This window comes from Neocloeon triangulifer, unplaced genomic scaffold (assembly GCF_031216515.1).
Source record: "Neocloeon triangulifer isolate White Clay Creek 2 clone unplaced genomic scaffold, ASM3121651v1 ptg000022l, whole genome shotgun sequence".
In the NCBI taxonomy this organism is placed as follows: Eukaryota; Metazoa; Arthropoda; class Insecta; order Ephemeroptera; family Baetidae; genus Neocloeon; species Neocloeon triangulifer.
Window position 1 is genome coordinate 4,561,383 of NW_026775562.1, and position 19,920 is coordinate 4,581,302.

The 19,920-nt window shown below is 35.6% G+C and overlaps 5 protein-coding genes across 6 annotated transcripts in view; 3 read left to right on the forward strand and 2 right to left on the reverse strand.

Moving 5' to 3' along the window:
- LOC132204573 (agrin-like) overlaps positions 1-14,288 on the reverse strand; it is a 190,258-nt gene extending 175,970 nt beyond the window's left edge. The window contains exons 1-2 of one of the 2 annotated variants that reach the window (XM_059633162.1): positions 14,211-14,288; positions 13,171-13,294 (exon numbers count right to left, since the gene is read on the reverse strand). The gene's annotated coding sequence lies outside the window, so the exon portion shown is untranslated. Of the gene's footprint in view, positions 1-13,170; positions 13,295-13,827; positions 13,971-14,210 lie in introns of those variants that run through there. The other variant, XM_059633161.1, reaches the window with a different exon arrangement.
- On the forward strand, positions 1,376-6,699 carry LOC132204526 (uncharacterized). Its single transcript, XM_059633073.1, has 18 exons — positions 1,376-1,461; positions 2,373-2,472; positions 2,525-2,796; positions 3,061-3,172; positions 3,230-3,477; positions 3,533-3,598; positions 4,005-4,038; positions 4,099-4,163; positions 4,214-4,316; positions 4,381-4,677; positions 4,732-4,903; positions 4,960-5,077; positions 5,140-5,249; positions 5,313-5,387; positions 5,953-5,989; positions 6,048-6,118; positions 6,170-6,266; positions 6,321-6,699. The coding sequence occupies exons 2-11, from the start codon at positions 2,415-2,417 to the stop codon at positions 4,836-4,838; spliced, it is 1,362 nt and encodes a 453-aa protein (XP_059489056.1). The 5' UTR covers positions 1,376-1,461; positions 2,373-2,414; the 3' UTR covers positions 4,839-4,903; positions 4,960-5,077; positions 5,140-5,249; positions 5,313-5,387; positions 5,953-5,989; positions 6,048-6,118; positions 6,170-6,266; positions 6,321-6,699.
- A 253-nt stretch (positions 14,289-14,541) lies between the features above and the next one.
- On the forward strand, positions 14,542-15,677 carry LOC132204367 (transmembrane protein 203). Its single transcript, XM_059632843.1, has 3 exons — positions 14,542-14,828; positions 14,888-15,056; positions 15,120-15,677. Exon 3 carries the CDS (start codon positions 15,199-15,201, stop codon positions 15,604-15,606), a length of 408 nt encoding a protein of 135 aa, XP_059488826.1. The 5' UTR covers positions 14,542-14,828; positions 14,888-15,056; positions 15,120-15,198; the 3' UTR covers positions 15,607-15,677.
- Positions 15,678-16,049: 372 nt separating this feature from the next.
- LOC132204193 (U3 small nucleolar RNA-associated protein 18 homolog) lies at positions 16,050-18,249 on the forward strand. Its single transcript, XM_059632532.1, has 10 exons — positions 16,050-16,275; positions 16,334-16,471; positions 16,529-16,718; positions 16,775-16,957; positions 17,009-17,209; positions 17,261-17,429; positions 17,578-17,754; positions 17,810-17,946; positions 17,998-18,137; positions 18,193-18,249. The coding sequence occupies exons 1-10, from the start codon at positions 16,148-16,150 to the stop codon at positions 18,215-18,217; spliced, it is 1,488 nt and encodes a 495-aa protein (XP_059488515.1). The 5' UTR covers positions 16,050-16,147; the 3' UTR covers positions 18,218-18,249.
- On the reverse strand, positions 18,158-19,790 carry LOC132204194 (chitin deacetylase 8). The gene is made up of 7 exons (XM_059632533.1): positions 19,580-19,790; positions 19,329-19,525; positions 19,112-19,277; positions 18,951-19,052; positions 18,782-18,897; positions 18,577-18,720; positions 18,158-18,517 (listed from the first exon to the last, which is right to left on the reverse strand). Exons 1-7 carry the CDS (start codon positions 19,745-19,747, stop codon positions 18,268-18,270), a joined length of 1,143 nt encoding a protein of 380 aa, XP_059488516.1. The 5' UTR covers positions 19,748-19,790; the 3' UTR covers positions 18,158-18,267.
- Positions 19,791-19,920: the final 130 nt, after the last annotated feature.

A 19,920-nucleotide genomic window follows, 5' to 3' on the forward strand; every position in this document is an offset into this window, starting at 1 on the left:
ACATATCATGAACGTCAATTGTTTCTTTGAAATAGTGTGGGTATTTACGAACAAATTTACACGATTCCAAAAGGTAAAGTGCAAAAAAAAAACAGGCAGAAAGTCGAATCTAGCGAAAAGTGGCCGCGTAGTAGCGGCTCTGTACTGCGCCAATAGCGATCACCCGCAAGAGCTCTCACCACTTTTTTCTGCGCCAGAAAAACCTCATCCAACGCTCGATTCGACCCTCCCCAAATTACAATGCCATAACTCATAATTGACTGACAATAAGCAAAATATACTATTTTCAAGTACTTTTCGTCAACAGCATGCATCAAATTTTTAATTAAAAAAAAACCGCACTATTTAATTTCCCAACCACATAATCTGAAAATTATGTGCAAGGTAAAAGCCCACTGCCATCACCAAGGCCAACATTTCTATAAACCTCAAGGTTAAAGAAATTATGAAGTTAATGGAACCGACCACGGTAGGAGAACTGGAAGACATACGCGGAAGATTAGGTAACTTGATATTTTGCAGATTTAAAAAATAAAGTAATAAAAAAGGTAAAAAATCTATTTTTATAATTTCTGTAGAAAATATTTGTAATGTTATTATTTCATATTTTTTCGAATTCGATAAATAATTTGTTTTTGTTTAAAACTCATCAGATACAATTCCAAAATGCTGATGCAAATTTTGTGATCAAAACTTGAACTTTGTTCTAAAAAATAATTTTAATAAATGAGAGTTACTGCATTACCGCTTGCGTCAGTTCACTGTTGATGAAAAACAGGATCGATTGCTGCGCACAATATGTGCATAATAACTATGCTCATTTCAATATTGTATTTTTTTACCATTCTATGATAGTTGAATCAGCAGTGTTGAAATGGACAGCAATATAATATTTCTACTATTATTTGCCTCGTCTTTTGTTCAAATCGACTTTTGTTATGGAGAAAAGCAAGTGAGTTTGAAAAAAGTAAGTATTAAGTCTTGAAAAAAAACACTAATTGAAAATTATAGAATAAACAGAAAATTGCACAAGCAGTGAAAGTGTCTCTTTTCGGAGGAAAGATAGGTAAATTTCACAGTCAAAATTAAAATTCAACAATGTAAAATGTTTCTCTTATAAATTTCAGTGCCGATTTCTGTTCGACTTCCAATGCGTTCATTGTCAGTTTTAAGAAGGAGAAACATAATTAAATGCTGTGGTTTAAAAAAATGCGTCACAAAAGCAAAAAACCAAACTATTTCTTATCGACGACCGGTTGTAACCACACTCCACAATGTATGATATTTTTTTTTTGGTATCATAATGGAAATTGACTGGGAAATATATGTAATTAAAGACACAGAATGCTAATGGAGGAACAACAGTGACTGATGAAAAAAATCTGTCCAGCAGAAGCTCTGCTGGAGGACCGGATTTTGCAGTTTCAACTACCTTTGACCCGTCTTCGGAGACTGTAGCAGGTACGAAATATTTTGTAGAATAATTTTTTAATTGAAAGTTTCACGAAAAATTTAATTTGGGCGTAAATTCAATGAAAAAATTTAATAATTTTCAATTTTTAGTACTGAAAGGTTTACCACGTATTTCAAATAATTGCATAATTAAATTTGCTACCGACTATAATATCTATAATTAATTCACATAAAATAATCACATAATTGGAAATTCAGACCCCACCATTTCCACGTTGACAACCGCCGCTAATTATCAAGAAGGATCAACAAGTGAAGCACTTTCAATTACGTTGACCATCACAAGTGTAGTGGAATTGAGCACAGCGAGTGACGTCCCTCAAATTTCAGATCCCTCGTTTATTCGAACCACTGCACAAAATTCTCAAACTATTTTAAGTTCAACCGTGGCAGGAACTGATATGACAAATCAGCAGTCAACAACAGTCACTAGCATCAACCCTACAACAACAACCATTGAACTAAAATCCAGCGCCACCACTTTGACAACCACCCAACAGACCTTAACAACAACCAAACCACCAACAACTACCATTCCAGTTTGTTTACAAAATAAACTTGCTAGAAATTGAAAATTATTTAAATGAACAATTAAACATTATTATAGAACTTACCCTGCGTTCAATGTGTCAATTTCTACGCCGCGATTATAGTAAACCAATAGTTAACCTTTAAAATCATAAAAACTAACTTTGAATTTCTTTAACAGAAGCCTACTGCTAAACCTGCAGGCAAGTTTAATAAATTAACATTAATACAAATAAAAAGAATAAATATATCAAAATTTTAGCTGACGGTTCTGTATTTGAGACTTCTTGTAAACGAAAGTACTTTGTGTCAACTCAAAGTGTAAATGTTTTTCCCCAAAGAAGGGAGAAAATAATTTTTTTAAATTATAGGTCGACCGCAATGAGGCTGCCTTGAGGTGCAAAGCGAGAAATATGACGCTTCTGACCATTACTTCCGTCGACGAGATGGATTGTTTGGCAAGCGTCAAAGGTTTTTTTGAATATATATTTTTGATGGGGTGAAACTATACATTGGAAATTAGGTGGGACATACTGGACCAGCGGATCCAATGAAGAAACCAACTGCGACGTTGAGAAAAAGTATGCGTGGTGCTCCACGGGCTACAATATTTCTGTGAACATGATTTCTTTGGCAAATTTCTGGACGACCCCAAACGTGACTTCAAATTTGGAAAGATGCCTGGCCTACAGCAACTCTGGTGTGAAAAAAGGATTGGCGCACAAAAATTGCAACGACACTTTCCTATACATTTGTCAGTACAACGTGGACTGTCCCAAAATTTGCTCTAAAAATGTAAGTTTTTTTTCTTTTCTTTTCGAAAATTCTCCAGTGGCAATATATTATTTCAATAAGGCATCCTTATTTGACGGAAGTGGACAATTAATAAGTTAATTGTTTTAAATTCGTAATGCTATGTGTAAATTAAAATCTAAATTCAATTTAGACAAGACATCATATGGAATTTGGTTAAATTTTGGCGCCTATACATACCTTTTAGGAAATAAACCAGTAGTAAAATTTTACTATTTGTGATTTAAAAAACGTAATTTTTTTAAGTTGAACTGGTTGGCTAACTGGCAGCAGTGTTGCGCCATTGGAATGGAGACTCTGAGCATAGACAATTTGCTGGAGCAAAGTGGACTAACTAATTTCTCATTTATTAACAAAGGTTTTTTTATATAGAAATATTTTTAAAGGATATAATTTTATTAATTATTGCTTGAAGATAATTGGAAGGCCAATTTCAACTACTGGACTTCGGGGACGCAAAAAGGTTCACCAGCAAATCATTGGTCTTGGTGCAGACCTGACGGCGGTCCCACGACCTTGAATACACAGCTAGTTTGGGAACAAAACCAGCCCGATAACAACGGAGGGAACGAAAACTGCGTGCACTTTCGGTTTATTCTCAACGACACCGGCACCATTTTGACAGACAGAAACTGCACAAGCAAATATATTTTTGCCTGCAAAGTAAGTAGTTTACGTTGTTGAAGTTCAAATAGCAAACCAACTATTTTGTCTTCAGACACCTTTGAAGACAACCGCAAAATCTTGCAAAGCCGATTGTCCGCTAGAAAATTGTACCAGAAACGTAATGGCATTTTTTTCTCACTTCAAAGACCCCTGTTTTTGTTTATTTTTTCTGAATGATTGCAAAATTTAGAGAAAATAATCTAACAGGTGTCAATTTTCTCAAAAAAGTATCATATTGGGTCGATGGTGTCACTGTGAACGCTATTTTGACAGCGTTTGCAACGCCACCAACGACCAAAAATACTACTTTTGGGGAAGACTGACGGAATGGCCTTTGGTTCTTCAAGTTTGTAAGTTTTGCGCGTGAATTCGAAGCAAATTTTTAGAATTTAAGCATTGTGTTTTTTGAAGATATACTTGAAATTTGGCGATTTTTCAAAATAAATTTGAATAAAAACCACCGGAGTTGGTCTTAAATTTATTATATCAATTTTAAGCCTAATAACGCATTTTTTTTATTACAGGAAACTCTTTTTAACACAAATTATGAATTAAAAAGTATGTTAAAATAATTTAATGTAACTCTATTTATATTGAGGGTCAATTACACTGTTTCAGATTACAATTCATATGGAGATTGGTTCAGCAGCTGTGGCAGACACTTCTTATTTTACGTCAATGCGGTAATTACTGTCTGCATTGATTTCAGTCTAAATTTTAAATCAATTTACAGTCAGATTGGAACACAGCGTGGGGAGAGTGTTGTCAGATTGGGTTGAATTTAGCTACATTAGAGTCAGCAGGAAAGTCAACCTGCGTTTCTAAGCTAACTGCCCGTATGAGAAGAGAAAAAAATTTGAGCTTCGAGCGATGGAATAAATCACGATTGAAACATTTCAGAGTATTCGTCATTCACAAATGGAGACTGGTGGGTCTCTGGATCGGACATAAATTGCGACAAAAATTTCCAGTGGTGCTCAATAAACAGGGCGTTTGTTGAGAGCGAAATCAAATGGAAATCAGGACATCCGAAAGCGGGACTTGATTGCGTTTACGTGGAAATTCGCAACAGCAGCATTTTATTGGCGACAGCAGATTGCAAAGAGAAAAAGCGATTTTTGTGTGAAGTAAGAAGGGATGCAACTTTTGGCATCGGTATGCAGACCGAATGTGCAGAAATTTGGGATATCAAATCTGGTGCTCAAAATTAAAAATAAAATTCAAAGAGCGACTATAATAAAATTCTTTTAGAGGAAATCGACCTTCTGATGAACGCCACTGCCATCACCACGGCCAACATTTCTATAAACCTCAAGGTTGAAACTTCCGTTTTGATTCCAGTAATTACAGTTCATTAAAATTTAACTGCTTTGGTGAAAAAATCCAGTGTTTCTTGAAATGCATTGGAGTGGAAGTTGGAATGGTGAAATCGTTTTCTTTTTTTTCTTATTGAAATTCTCCTCTGTATAAAATGCTTAGTTTTCCCTCGGAGGGTTAGTTGCAATTGAGATGCTGAGGCAAATTGAACTCGTCACCTCGGAAGATCCAGTTAAATTGGAACAGGGATTTACAGCCTATGACAGTTGCAGTGGAATAAGTAGTTCAAATATTCCTTTTCTGCCTACCCAATTAATTAATTTATTGTTAATTTTTTTATAGAATATGACGATGAATGCGTAACCGCTCATGAAACCTTCAAGTGCGGCCAAGAAAAAGCACCAGACATTCTCAACACAGTTATTACAAATAATTTTGGCAACTCAACCATCGTAAACTCATTTTTTTTTTCTCATAATAATAAAACTTAATTAATATTTGGCACTAATTTTCAGTTTAAAGCACCAATGCCATGCGTTCCGATGTTACGGACTTGTTGGGTCTCGGAAAACGTGCCTTGCGTTGCAAATGTATGTCATATCAGGGAACATTGCCAATCTTCAATATGTAACAATGCTCGAATTTCCTAAATTTCGCCCCTTGCATTAAAGGAGAGGAGTTGAAGGTTGAAGTCTTATCTTCAATAATTTGGATGTTAAATTTTAATTATTATTAATTCCTTGAAAGAATTTACAAAATTCTTAATTATTTTTAACATTGGTCATTGGTCTCCAATTAGTTCAAAATAATTAAAAAAAATCAATGAAATTTAGTTAAAAATTTGTGAATTTTGCGTAAAATTACTGAAAATATTTAGAGTAGCATCCATAATGAAAAAAAAATATTCTATTTGTTCATATCTCCAATTTCTTTAGTTTGCTTCAATTTTTGATACTTCCTCAAAAGGTTTTAAATCTTTCCCATGTTTAATTCTTGCTCTATATACTTCCAAGGGTTCCAGCATTAGAGCTTTAAAGAATCAGGAGTCAGTATTAATTTTTACAAATTTGACCTTAATAAATATTGGCTGTGTTCCCTTTTGAATAATCTTTGTCCGCAAGGAAAACCATAATAAGAAGTTTTTTATATTTTTAGCAAACCTTGATAAATCAACTGAATTCAACAGGATCTTGTATGGAAATCAATCACAAATAATATCCTGCTTAGAAACTTGTTAATTTCTTTCTCAGGTGATTTTGGCTCCATGACAAACTCATCGTCAGGCAAAAGAATTTTTGTGTCTTATAAAACAGCAATATTGGTAAGAACAGTATTGTTCATTACAGATTATGTTTTACTGCTTTTCTTTTAGTCTTCGGTAATTGCGTACAGGCAATGCTGTTCAATAAATATGAAGCTAATGGAACCGACCACGGTAGCAGAACTGGAAGACATGCGCGGAAGATTAGGTAACTCGTTATTAATATTGCAACAAATGTAGATCTCAATTGTTTTCGATCAAGCGATCAACGATTATTTTTTGTTGAGTGAAACAATGAACGTCAATCAGACTCATGACATTTGGTGCCGCAATCGGAAAGTTTTGACAGATGAGCTGTACGATGTTAATACTGTTCAAAGATCCATGTGTGGCAGGTCAATTACGGCGGGCCTTACATCCTCAATGCGACTAATTGTGTGGGGCGGCGAGCCAGGCGATGATATGGCGTACCGATACTTGAATCCTCATTTGTATGCCGATTATGCTTCTCCTTTCGTTGGATATATATGTGAGCCGCTCTAATTATTTATTAGTTTGGACTCAAAATTTAAAATTGGATTTGATTTGAGTTTTGAGGGGGCAAATTATGGATTGCAAACGGATAGCTAATTAAATTTGTACAAAACAAAACCTAAAAATTGAATCTAAAATAGAATACCATTTAAATTACCAACCTTTTATTAATCAGATAAAATTATAATTATATAATGTACAAGTATATAAAAAATGAATTCAAAACCAATTCACAGAAAGCATGGAAATTTACTGTGAAAAAATGATTTGGATCAAAATGAAAGAAGTGAATATAAATAGTTTAAAATAGTTATGGATTGACAGTGTGTTTTGCAGCACTAAAACTTCTACTGCACTTCATTTAATTAAACCTTTTTAAACATTACATTTATCTACCGCATTTTGTCAGGGACTTGATAATTTAAGTTTGCTTTGTTTTAATCACGCCTCGTCGTTTTCAATCAAATCTGTCATTTCACTAGGTTCAATTGCAATGTTTTTGAATGAATTTTTAATTGTACATGGAATAAAGGTTGAAAAATAAACTTTTCTATTTTTTACTTCAAAATTTTAAGAGTTAAAATAATATAATAATTTATGATTTACGGCATCAAAGATACAGTTTTGAGGGAGAAATTGGAATTTCCCAGGGGTTGTTGATGCAACAACCAAAATATTTTTCATTCTGTTCACGCAAATCTCGTTTGCAACGTGCCCCGTCCTCATAATGAGAACCTGATGAGAGCAATGTATGGATTTTCAATATTTAATCTCCAGACTGTGCAGCACTCGCGGATATTGACAAAATGATTTCATGCACTTTTGCGACTGTGAAATCTCTCTTGTATACGGCAGGATAAAATTTTGATGAAAATGATGTAAAAAAAACATAATTTGTGGAATATTTGAAGGAAATTCGATTAAGTGCTCAGCAGGTTGCATATGTTCGCGCATGAGAAATAATTCAAGCGATTATTATAAAGGATGCTTTATAAAATTGTTCATGTTTTAAACGAATTAATCTTAAATTTCCTTCAATATCTTTCTTTTTATTTGACAATCAGCAATTTTAAAGCCATTTTTGAGATAAAAATCAGTAAAATTAAAATAGAATGACTGGAAAAAGTACTGAATCATGTCTATCTTAAGCATTGAGGTTTAATTAGCATCTTCTTAATGCTTTTGATCTTTAACCAATTCATTATTCTTAAACGCTGCATTTTAGCTTCTTCTTCTGTATGTTGCGGAAATCGCAACAATAGAAAACTAGCTGTATCGCACAATGTAAGGGTTTATTCGTAGTGTAAACAGCGCATTGCAAATTAGGCTAAACAGTGCAAATTACCCTAGGCGCCCGAACACAAGGGGACTAGTATATTTAGTTCTGGGTGAGCCTATTTCAAGCTAGTTCTGGCAGCAAACAGGATTATCAGAGAGGCTGGCTCTTTATCACCGTGAGCGCTTTTGACAGTTTGTCTCCGCGAGAAAAGTTATTAGCAAGCCTCGAGCTGTTTGCTTGTTAAATTTTCGCCGGCTCTGCATTTGCACACACACGAGCCTCTTATCCCAGCCGTGTTTCGCCACCCTTTCGCATGTCTGCTGCCACTGCGAGTTATGCATCCTCCCTTAAAAGTTGATGATTTCATCCAGATCCAGACCTTGTCCACTGGAAACGTTGGCTTCGATTTAGAGGTACGTGGATCAATTTGTCATGCGATATCTGCACAGATAAATATAATTGAAGCCAAAAGTTTTCAGTTTTTTGTACGCATGAAAAACCAAAGCTTTCATAGATCGAATATATTATATGATTGCAATTTTTTATCAATATTTTTTTTGGCAGCCAAATAAGCGAATTTTTATATTTTCAAAAATTTTCAGCCGGTTTTAGCGGATTTTAAAAATAATTTAGAGTGATGATTAAATGGGAAAATATTATTTATAATCAGTTCTAGTGATTGTCTGTAAAATTGATCTTAAATAGTTGGTTTTTTGTCCCTTAATCTGTCATTGCCATTTTTAAAATTAGTATTTTTGTTTCAAAATTGCAAGTTTTACGCTCATTTGATGCCTAGATGAAGCAGAATTTTCAAATCTATATTAGTGTAGAATAATAATTAAATTGCATTTAATTAAAAAAAAAAATATATTAAGAAAAAATCGTTGATTTTTGTTCAATTCATCGTATCAACAGCAAAGAAAATCTAATTTGCTTTTCGCAAATAATTCCATGAATGTTTCGGCGCTGCGGGGAAATTTGCAGAACTATCAAAATAGCGTTTTCAGAAGCGTATACTTGGAAATATAATTGTTCGCAACAGCAAACACAGACGCTTCACAACTGCTGCGAACCCGAAGGAGTAGATTGAAGCAAGCAGGCTTCATTTTGCGCAATGGTCTTGATAGTATTACCGAAACTGCACAGGAGAGACGAACTAAATGGGGACAATTTAAAGCTAAATGAGTCTCCGCTCCTTCCAAAGATGGTCTCTGTCATAGTTCTCTCACTTCTCTCACATTCAAATCCAAACAAATGTCGCAAGAGGGGTGTAATTTATATGTATAATTTTATTCCATTTATTTTACGGAAAAAAAATGAAAAGAAAATAATACAATTTATAATTAAACAGAGGAACAGCACAGAATATTCAATAAGAAATAATCACAAATCTTTTCTAAAATTAAAATTTTTAATTTTTTTATTAATTTTTCTAGTAATCGACAAGTATTAATATAATTTAAACATTATAAATTGGAGGTAATAATTTAAAATATTTTAATAACGTTTTTATTTAATATTATTTATATGTCGGTTTAATTATTTATTATTTAAATTATTTAAAATTAGTAAATAATGCGGTGGATGGGGTCTTTTTTATCTCTGAAGTTTTAACAAAATACTTGCCATTTTGTCCAACAATTCCTTTTTTTTTTCTTTCAAATAGTTGGTTCAAAAATTGAATGTAAACAAAGTGATGTAATAATTTGGAAAAATAAACAACAATAATAATTATTTTTTAAATAATTAATTAATCTTAATTTATATAAAAGCTACCTCAGAGTAAGTCTTTAAATTAAATGTGTCACTTATTGATTGATAAACACAGTCATGTTTTTTTCTTTATAAATTAAAAAATGATGGAACAGGATTTTGTATTATTCAAGTATCATTCCAGTTTTTCTTCTTGAATGACAGAGCTCAGATGTTTTATATCTGGTTGTCTTTTCGAATTCGATTATATATGTGCTCTGTGAGGAAATTGGCTGCCAAGAAGAATATCAGACACGGCGTCTCTCTCTCTGCTATATTCTTTTTAAAAAACCAAACCGGGCGTGATAAGAAGAAGCCAGGCAAAGAGCAAAAGGATCGAAGTCACGCGGCGGCGGCGGCTGCAAGTCAAGAACGAAATCAGACCTGAATGAAAATTTCTTTTGATTGGGCACGACGAGGGCCTTCCTCTTGCACATCAAACAAGAAGGAGGAATTCGATCGCTTTGTTATCTCTTCGTTCGTCGCGCGCGCAATGATGGAAAAAAAATTAAAAAGAGAAGAGAGTCGTGGCCTCTCTTTTCATTATTTCGCTTTCATGCAGAGAGAAAGAACACTTGCGAAAATCATCCTTCAAAGAAAGGGGCGCAGGGTGAAAAAAGCTTCAAAGGAAGATGCACACTTCCTAATTAAAGTGTATAATTCTCCAAAGAGAGACGAAAATGTCGCTCTGAATTTTGGGTGTGAAAAAATTATATTCATTGTTTAAAATTTTCAAAAGAAAATGTTGATTTTGGGATTATCTTTTCCAAACGAAAGTGAAGAACGCGGTTAATTAGCTGCATTAAGCCCTTGCCAAATTTTGAATCGTATCTCTTGAGTGAGGGAGGATTTTATGAGGCTCGGAAACTTTTAGGGATGGAAAAAAAATAAGAATTAATGTGAAAAAAATAAAAATCTTTTTGCTGCTGAAGATTTTGGACAGGTTTGCGGTTAGAATAAGTTTTCCCTGATGCTTGAAAATTGCCAGAGATAAAAAAGGAGAGAAAATGACAAATAATTTTTTGTCATATTTGTATTTTTCATTGTTAATCTCCATTCAATAAAATTCAATTTCAAATTGTTTGCTATGCTACCAATTGTTTTTTTTTTTTCATTTTCATCGTTTTTCTGGTTTGTTTAAAAAGAATTAAATAATGCAAAAATTTTCTGTCAGAGATTCTGATCAGAAATTTCCAAATTGTTAAAAAAATGCATATTTGGGCTTTTTGACTAAATTTTAGATAATTCTCAACAAATATGAATTTTCCCTTTTCTTGGGACATTTTTTTTTTAACAAAATTAATTTTTATCAATATTTGAAACGAGGCCCACTTCTTCCAATAACTCTCGAGCCCCTTTCAAAACCATCTGCTTATTTCATCCATTTTTTTTACTTGATGTCTCCATACCTGAAATATTTACTTGCTCTTTTACCAGAAGAAACGAGAAGCGCGCCGAGCGTGTCATGTTATTATTTTGCACGTCACTTGCACACACTCGGCGTCTCTCCCGCTAATGAGCTTCCTCATGTCTCAGCCATTTCATCTCCTCCTCCGAGAGACAAAGCGCTCCTCCGACTAGGAATATAACCTGGCGCACAACCTTTCTTTACAAGTTCAAAAGCGTGCACATATCTCTTGTGAAAAGTGGAATTAGACTGCAAACGAGGTTAAAAATTTATGACGTGCACAGTTGCAGCTGGAAATTAAAAGCCGCGGTGCTTGAATTTCCATTTCGAGTGCTGCCGGCTTCGCAGAGGAAAATTAATTGAGTCGCCGCGGGACAAAAATAATACGATGCCGCTCTTTGCTTTTCAAAGCTTTTGCAATTTACTTTTCACTTTGGTGGTGTGCATAAGTTTCGTTGTTGAGGGTGAATCAGAATTAATGCGCAATTTTGTTAAAAATAGACTTTGTCTCCTAATTGATAAAAATTTCTTTTCTATTATTATTAAAAAAAAAGGTCTGATCAGGGCATTGTTCAGGGTCTGATGAGCGAGAAAATAATCAGCATATTTGGGAAAATCTTTACTTTAGCGTAAGGAACATCAAAAAGCTCATGCAAATTTTAAATTCAAAATTAAGAAATTAATACATTTGTTTATTTCTGATTGATTATTTTAAAATTTAAATAATATTTTGAATTTTGGAGAAAAAAACTGCATTATGTAATTTACATTTTAAACGAAAATTAATATTGCATTTCATCAACAAGCACCCCAACAATGGGCTTTTTCCCAACTTACAAATAAATTATTTACTTTAAATATCGCAACAATCGCAATTATAAATTGCATTTTTGAGCTTTTTCAAACCGAAATCTGAAGTCGAAACCGAATTTCCGCCATGATCGATTCATTCAAAGCGTTTGCAAGCCTCCTGGCTGTTTTATTTGCATTCATCGAGGGTGCTTGCCACAGAGTCACTTTGCATCAGGCTGGTATGTGTATAGATTTTTCGAAATATTTGGATAAAAATTCTTGACATGTTCTCTGTCAGGGAGGTCCTGGCTTCGGACCTCATGGATTCTGGTCATTGCCGTGGAATTCCTAAACACGAAGTTCATGATCGACGCTTTGGTTTACATGACTTCCTTGCTCTTCGAGCCCTTTGACACTATAGAGGATGCAGGTTTTTTGAAATGGATGACATTCCTCATTGTCAGCTCAGAGTAGCTATAACTAAAGTACCCAATTTAAACATAAGTCACTGAAGATTTTTTTCCAAGGCTATTGGCCTTCAGCCTCCCGGAGCGGATATTCGAGCAGATCCGAAATCGCCGCACGATTTACTTCATTGGTTTAGTTTATTCGTAAATTTTTTCTTCTTACTTTTGTATCAGACAATTTTTAATAATTTTATTACATAAAATTATAAATTTTATCTTACAAATTATGTATGAATTTGACTTCAATTAAATTTATTTCTATTGATAGGTCCTGTCAGTTATGGATGCTAAGATCGTTCATTATGGAGAACATTGAATGGTTTTCCATCGTAATCTTCCTTTTCATCACGTGTACGTATGAGCAGTGACACCCATCATGCAGCCCTTCTCTTTTGCCAATACTCTCAACGGAATTTTCATTTGAAACCGTCAATTTTAACTTTTGGTCAATAATAAAGGTTACTTTTGACAAAAATTTGAACTTTTTTAGAATAATATTGAACCTATTTTAACTTTACTTTTGTCTTATATATAATTATGTGTCTACTAAATTTTTTTAACGGACGCAAATATTATTCAGAAAATTTTTATTCTTATAAGAGGCGCGAACCGCGGTCTCAGAAATTAATTTTGAATGGCGAGCCAGCTATATTGGTTGACCACTAACACCCATGGCACTATAAACCCCACAAAGCAGGAATGACACAATGACAGACTTTTAATATAAAAAAATTAATCCCGAGAAGGGAACCTAATCCGAAATTGAATTAATATTGTATGAAGTGCATACATTTCTGCAATTTTGAAAAAAAAATCATTGATTTCCAACTGCAGTCAGTCATCGCAGGAAACCCCAAATTTAAAATAAAAAACCACTGACCTGATTGAAGGTCAGGCTGGTCTTGACTCCATGATGTGCGCCTTGCTCTCCTGAAGGGGCTTTCTTGAAAATACATTCCCATTGAGTCTTTCCTTGGTCCGTCGGTTTTCTGCCGCTCCGCCGACTAAAAACAAAATTTTAATTTATTAATTACTAAAGGAATAATGGTAAAATGAATTCTTTAGAAAATTAATTCTACTTAATATAAAAAAAGTAATAATGCAGCATTTATTCATGAGACAAAGAAAGAGAGAAATATTTTATTCTGAAATCAAATAATGAGAAGATTAAAAAATTATCTTAATTAAATCTAACTTGTGGTTCAAAATCCAAGGATTCTTGTGTCCATATGCATAATAATGCGAAAAATCACAACTTGAGACCAGCAAAGCCGGCATGCCGGGTCCGTGGAGGCCACTCGGAGGCCCTCCGAGTCCATGGAGAGCACGCAAAGTCCAAAATGGAGGCCATGGAGACAGTGCTCAAAGTGACCTCTCAACTCGAGGCCTCGAAACAAGAGTCCATGGAGGCAATGGTCTCAAAAGTGGACTAATCGGTTGTGCTCCTGCACTCGAATAATTTTATAATTTTTGGAGAGGGATTTTCCAGTAATGATGAGTCGGCCTTCACATCTAAAAAATTTGTGCGCTTTCCTACCTAAACCACAGCTTCAGCCGATGCTTCTGGATTACCTGTGGTCTTGAAGAACGATTTCGGCCCACAAAACACGTAAATTCTTTGAGAAAAGTCATTCTTTACAGTAATATTCACGCAGCACAGAACAATCACGCACAAACAACACAAAAGAAGAAAAGAACTTGGAAAGCACCGGCATAAATTCCAGGTGCGATTGCAGGAACAACAATGGATACCAATCCAACAAAATTTTGCGCTATAAGGAATTCCAAAACATTTGAATAAAATTTTTATTTACGTTTTCAGAAGTTCCAGAAAATTTTATTAAAAATAATAAAATAAAACAATCATGTATTTTGTAGTAGACAAATTGTAAACTTTTGGAAAAATTTTTGTTAGGTTACCTGCATGTGCTAAAGAATTTTAGCGATTTTAGCTGCCTGCGGTGCTACATCAGGATTGGCGGTGTATATTTAGCCGCGCTTTTCTCTCCAGATTAATTAATCACTACAAAAATCAGCGCCTTATTGATTCATTTTATGAAATTTATTTGTGAAGAAAACCAAATCAATTATCTTTGCTCTCCGCGATTCTATGTTTGTTTTCAGTAAAAAAGAGAAATAAAATAATTTATTTATAATAGGCCGACGATAATATATAATTATCTAATTCATTGTATTGCAAGCAAGTTTATGTACTACTTGCGCAGGCTGGCAGGTCACGTGACGTGACGACAGAGGACAGACGAATGATTTTGGCCACGCCCCTTTTTGCATCTTGTTTATTTTTCTACAGGGACACTCGTTTTGGTCAGAAAATGAAGAAAACACGGAATTAATTGGCGATTTCAACTACTTCGACGGATCCACGCATTATATTTGCAAATGGGAGACGCGGTCAAACCCGAAGTGAAGCAGCCCAGCGATCGAAAGCAGCGGAACAAAAGGCCGAAAAACAAGGGCAAGGGAGGACCCAAGCACGACTGCAGGGACTTTTACGTGTCCGACACGACTCCCTTCCCAGTATGCAATTAAAATACAAATCCTTCAGATTTTATTAATGTTCAGTATATTTTTCTCAGCTTCAGGTTGAAAATTGCGAGCAGCTGATCAGAAAGGAGGGCCAAGTCATCATCCACGGCGTTGGCCCACTCATTTGCAGCGCCATCAATTTGGCTCTTCAGATCGAAAGTGGACACCCTAAAGGCACAATTCAAACCGGCACCACAACCTCTACTGTGGACACGATAGGTTCATAATTTTGAAAATTCTGAATTTTTGCAGTCATATCAATATTTGTTTTTCATCTTGCAGACGAGCACGGTGTTCGAAGACCAGGGTCAGCGATCTCAATTCGTGTTACCCGTTCAGAGATCCCTGCAAGTCCATAGACATGATATTTTCCCTGAAGGAAATCACCCTGTGGCTGGGCATCACCCTCTTCGAGATCTGGGTCGGACTCATTTCCCTCCTAGTGTTTGTGATCCTTCTCGGACTCAGGTCCGAGGGATTCCTGTCCAACACCTCGTGGTACCTCATTTTTGCACCACTCTTTGTAGCCGATGGACTGAACGCTTACTTCTGCATAATCGTTCTCATCAGGATGTACCTAGAGGGACTGTATAAGACGGCTCTGTTCAGAGCATCGTGGAGTTTTGCTCTCTTGGCCCTAGTTTTTGTGTTTCAGTTTTTGCTCTGCCGTAAAATTCAGTCGGCTAGTAATTTCGAGTACACTGAAATAATGACTCCTTTATTTATTATTCTGCAGCTGATTGCTGTCAGAGCTTGTCAAATAAATTAAATTTGTTTTGTGAAAAGTGATATTATGGGAAGATAATTTTAATAAACTTAAAAAGAATGTGCAACCTTAGACCCATACTGCTTAATTAATCGTGCTCTGAGTAAAGAAAAACGCAATTTCAATATTTAGAGGAAAAATGGAATTCTCAGTAAGGCAATACAATTGTGTGATTATGAAATTTTGAACCTTAATATTTTTTTGAGATATTAAAAATAAATCTCAAATTCTGTGTGTAAAATTTATTTGATGCTCTTTTATTAGATGAGTAAAGGAAATAAGAAATTTTTAAAGAAGTAATTGTCAAATTTATAAATTTTTTCCATTCCTTTTTTGTTTTCCTTTTTGTGTGCTTTTTAATTTTTTATATCAAATTAAAATAGCCATGATTTTGGGACTCTCCCGCCAAAAAGATTCAAACTTCCATCGACTGCCCATCCCACTTTTGAAGCAAAACATTCGCACACGTGTGTTTATTGCTTGCGTTTTCGTCGTGTTTTTCTAAATTTTTGCTTCGTTTTGGGAAAATTGGCCACTCAGTGCGATGTCGGCTATAACAGATCAGCTCGTTCCACCAAATCGAGACCAAAATGAATCAAATCCATCGCAAATAAGCTTCAAAAAGCGGAAAGTAAAGCATACCAACGATGAAGTTCGCGATGAAATTTCCAGGTATGTGTTGTTTAAAATTGCAGTTTTTATTGAAGAATTTATTCATATTGCTTTCTAGATTGGAGGATATCCTCTTCAGAAAGTCGTCGGCCAAAGCAGACGTCGAAGAAATTTCAGAGGATGACCGTCGAAGCGTCTCACCGCCACCTGCAAAAAAGGCCGCAGCCTGGGAGGATGACGAAGATTTACACTTGACGTAAAACTCGACGAGTTCAAACTATAACAATTATATTAAATAAATTTTTTGAAACAGAGTTGATCAAGTTGTGAGTGATGTCAGAATCGATCACGTTGTCAGAAAAACAGCCCTGCCTGAGAGCGCCACTTCCGACAGGTACAGCAAGATGCTGGAGGAAAAGTTTAAAGCTGTGGTCGGAACCCCGAAATGGGCAGTGTTGCAAGAGCAGACTGACGACAATGACTTTGCGGCCAAAGTTCTCAGGGTAATTTTAAATTGAATTGTTTTTAGATGATTCCTTCAATTTTTTAATTTTTATAGAATTCCACAAAGTTATTTGGGTCCAGTGGCACCCTGGCTACTACAACTTTGAACTACACTAAACTGGCTGACATGAATGAAAAAGGAATCCTGCGTCAGACCGTAATCACAGCCATCGACTTTAATCCGATGGCACAGATGTCGGCCGTTGCCAATCGATCTGGAAATGTTTCTTTTTATCAAGTAAATAATGGAGAATTTACTTCTTGTAAATTTTAATGGTTTTATTTAAAGGTTGATGGTGATAAAAATTCCCTGCTGCATAAAGCAGCGTTCAAGAACTATCCCATCAGTGCAGCCAAGTTTTCAACTGATGGTCGAGAACTTTTGATAGGGTCGGAGCATAAGACGAGCATGCAGTGCTTTGATCTCAATACGAATAAAGCCACAGATATTCCAGCTCCACTCAAAGGACCAGAAATAAGCAGTACGGAGGTAATTTAAAAAATTGTTAATGTAAAAATTGTTATAATTTTTTTACAACAGCTTTTCTGTTTGTCCGGTAATGGAGAATATGTTGCTCTTGCTGGGAAAGATGGAACTATTGCTATATTGACATCGAGCACCAAGGAACTGATACACACCGTGAAAATGGGCTCAAAATGCAATGCGCTTAACTTTTCTACAGATTCTTCAAAGCTTTTTTCTTATGGCAGTAAGTACCATGCTTACTTAAATAATCTTGGGTTCAATTTGTCACTTCTTATCTCTACATTTTTCTAAGAATTTTTATACTCTTGACGTCAGCTATTTTTAAAATCATTTGAACCCTATCTATTTAATAAATAATTTTTTTCCTTCAGCTGACGGAAAAGTATACGTCTGGGACGTTAAACAACGGAAGTGTCTGCACAGGTTTGTGGACGAAGGATGTCTCGGAGGTTTGACCATGTCCCTCTCAGCAGGAGACCAGTATTTGGCTCTGGGCTCCACTTCAGGTGTGGTCAATATTTACGAAAAGGACTCGTTCTTCCCCAAAGGTAAAATCTACGTAATATTTCCAGGATCTGAATGCAAAGTTTTATTGTATTTTAGGAAGCGAATTATCAATGTATCCCCAGCCTGCGAAAGCAATCATGAATTTGACCACAGCTGCGGACTTTGTTCATTTTAATCCTTCGGCTCAAATCCTGGCCATTGCTTCAAAACTCCAACATAAGGCTTTGAAGCTTGTAAGTTCGATCCTCATTTTATTAATTCTGGACCTAATGAAATTTTTCTAGATGCATCTTCCCTCGATGACAGTCTTCAAAAATTTCCCTGAGCGCAGTTTGGAACTTGGCAGGGTAAATCACGTTGCATTTTCACCCAACAGTGGATATATGGCTGTAGGAACCAACATTGGCATGGCAAAATTGATAAGGTAAATAAATTGTGAAGTAGTTTTTTCATTTAGTTAATAAATTTTTATTTTTTAGATTACATCACTTTAGCAACTACTAAGACCATCTAATAAAGTTTAAAATATTACGTAACTATTGCATAACTTCAGTTTATTGGCCCAAGGGATTTCCCACCCACGGGTAATTGGGAGGGCAAGGTACACAAGAGACCATGATTCGTTCGCCCTCGTTAGGCTTCTGCAAGGTACACGTTTTCTTGGTGCATTCGGCGGGTGTGATGCTTGGACAAGCAAAAGTGTTGGCGGCTCCACCAATGTTTGTTGGATTTTTCGTCCACTCAATAGCTTGCTTGGCAGAAACGAGGTAAACATCATTTAACGTACCAAGATAATCGAGGAATCTTATCGCAAGAGATAACAATTTAGCATTAATTGTCACTTTCTAATTTTCAAAACTCACGACTTGAAAGCGTTGTAATTTGTGGCATTGGCGCTGAACCAGGCTGCGTGGACGTAAAAACCAAAAGGTTCCCTGAAACCGTTGTAGTGACGATCAAAGTTTCCCTTGATGAAATTGAGTAGCTCAGCCTCATTTGTTGCACCGCTTTAAGAGAAAAAAAAATTAGCTCAACATTATTAATTTAAATTAAAAATTTGTCAGATACTTGATGCAAGTGTCAACCATTGCGCAAGGTTTTCCATTTGAACCAAGCCAGTCTACCATGGGGAGGACCCAAGCGCCGGGATGAGATTCAGTCGGGCAAATACCAATGCTGCAATCCTATTTTAAAAGGACTTGTATTTATTTTTCACTTGAAAATTAATAAGCCAAACCTGTTTGCTCAGATAATCCAAGGTATATGGATAGAGTCCGTCGCCGATATAAGTTTGGGTGGGCCAGGAACAGTCGTACAGAAAATTGTTATCGGTGATCATCTTAATTTTTTTAATGATCAAAATTTAGTTTCATAAATTATATAATTTTTTCAATTTACTTGGAAAGTGGCATCTCCTCCTAGTTGGAGGAATGGAGTTCTGATTCCCTGGATCTCACTTGCTGGTATGTTAGCGAAATGCGCAGCCATGTCCCTCTGATCTTTGAATTCACTTGCCAAAGCAGCTGCGGTCGCTGTTGTCCAATAGTCTGGTGAAGTAGTGTGGCTGGAGAAAATTTTGTTACAAAATATATAATTTTATAGAAAATCTCTTTACGAAATAGAGTGGAGGGCGATTTCGTGACCCTGATTCCTCAGGAGGTTGACGACTTGGTAATCGGTGTATTCATGGGACATGAAAAATGTTGCTTTGACGGGACAGCCGTTTGGATTGTTTCTGCCGACAAATGCATCGGAGTAGTAGTTGTCGTACAACAGCCTGGACGTGGCATCGTCGAAAGTGACCAACACAATCTACGCAAAAGCTTGAGTGAATTTTTATATAAAATCATCTTGATTGAACTTTACCTGAGGGATGTCTCTGGGAGTGAAACCTCCTGGAGTAACGCCAGGGTTGAAGCAGCGGCAATTTTGTCCGTTGCATACGCCAGGGTCACAATCGGGAGCGACCCTTGGTCTAATTTGGGCGCATTGGACCCCGACAAGGCCCAAAATTAAAAGAAGTCCCAATTTCATTCTGATTGTGAGATCACTTGCGTTAAGTTGTGCCAATTTCTGAAGACGTCAAGCTATTTAAGCTCATAGGCGGTAAAAGATAAGATTGTGATTTCATCTGCATTTGAAAAACAGATCAGTATCAATTGACGCATTAATGTAAAAATTAACATGCTCAACACTATCTTTTAATA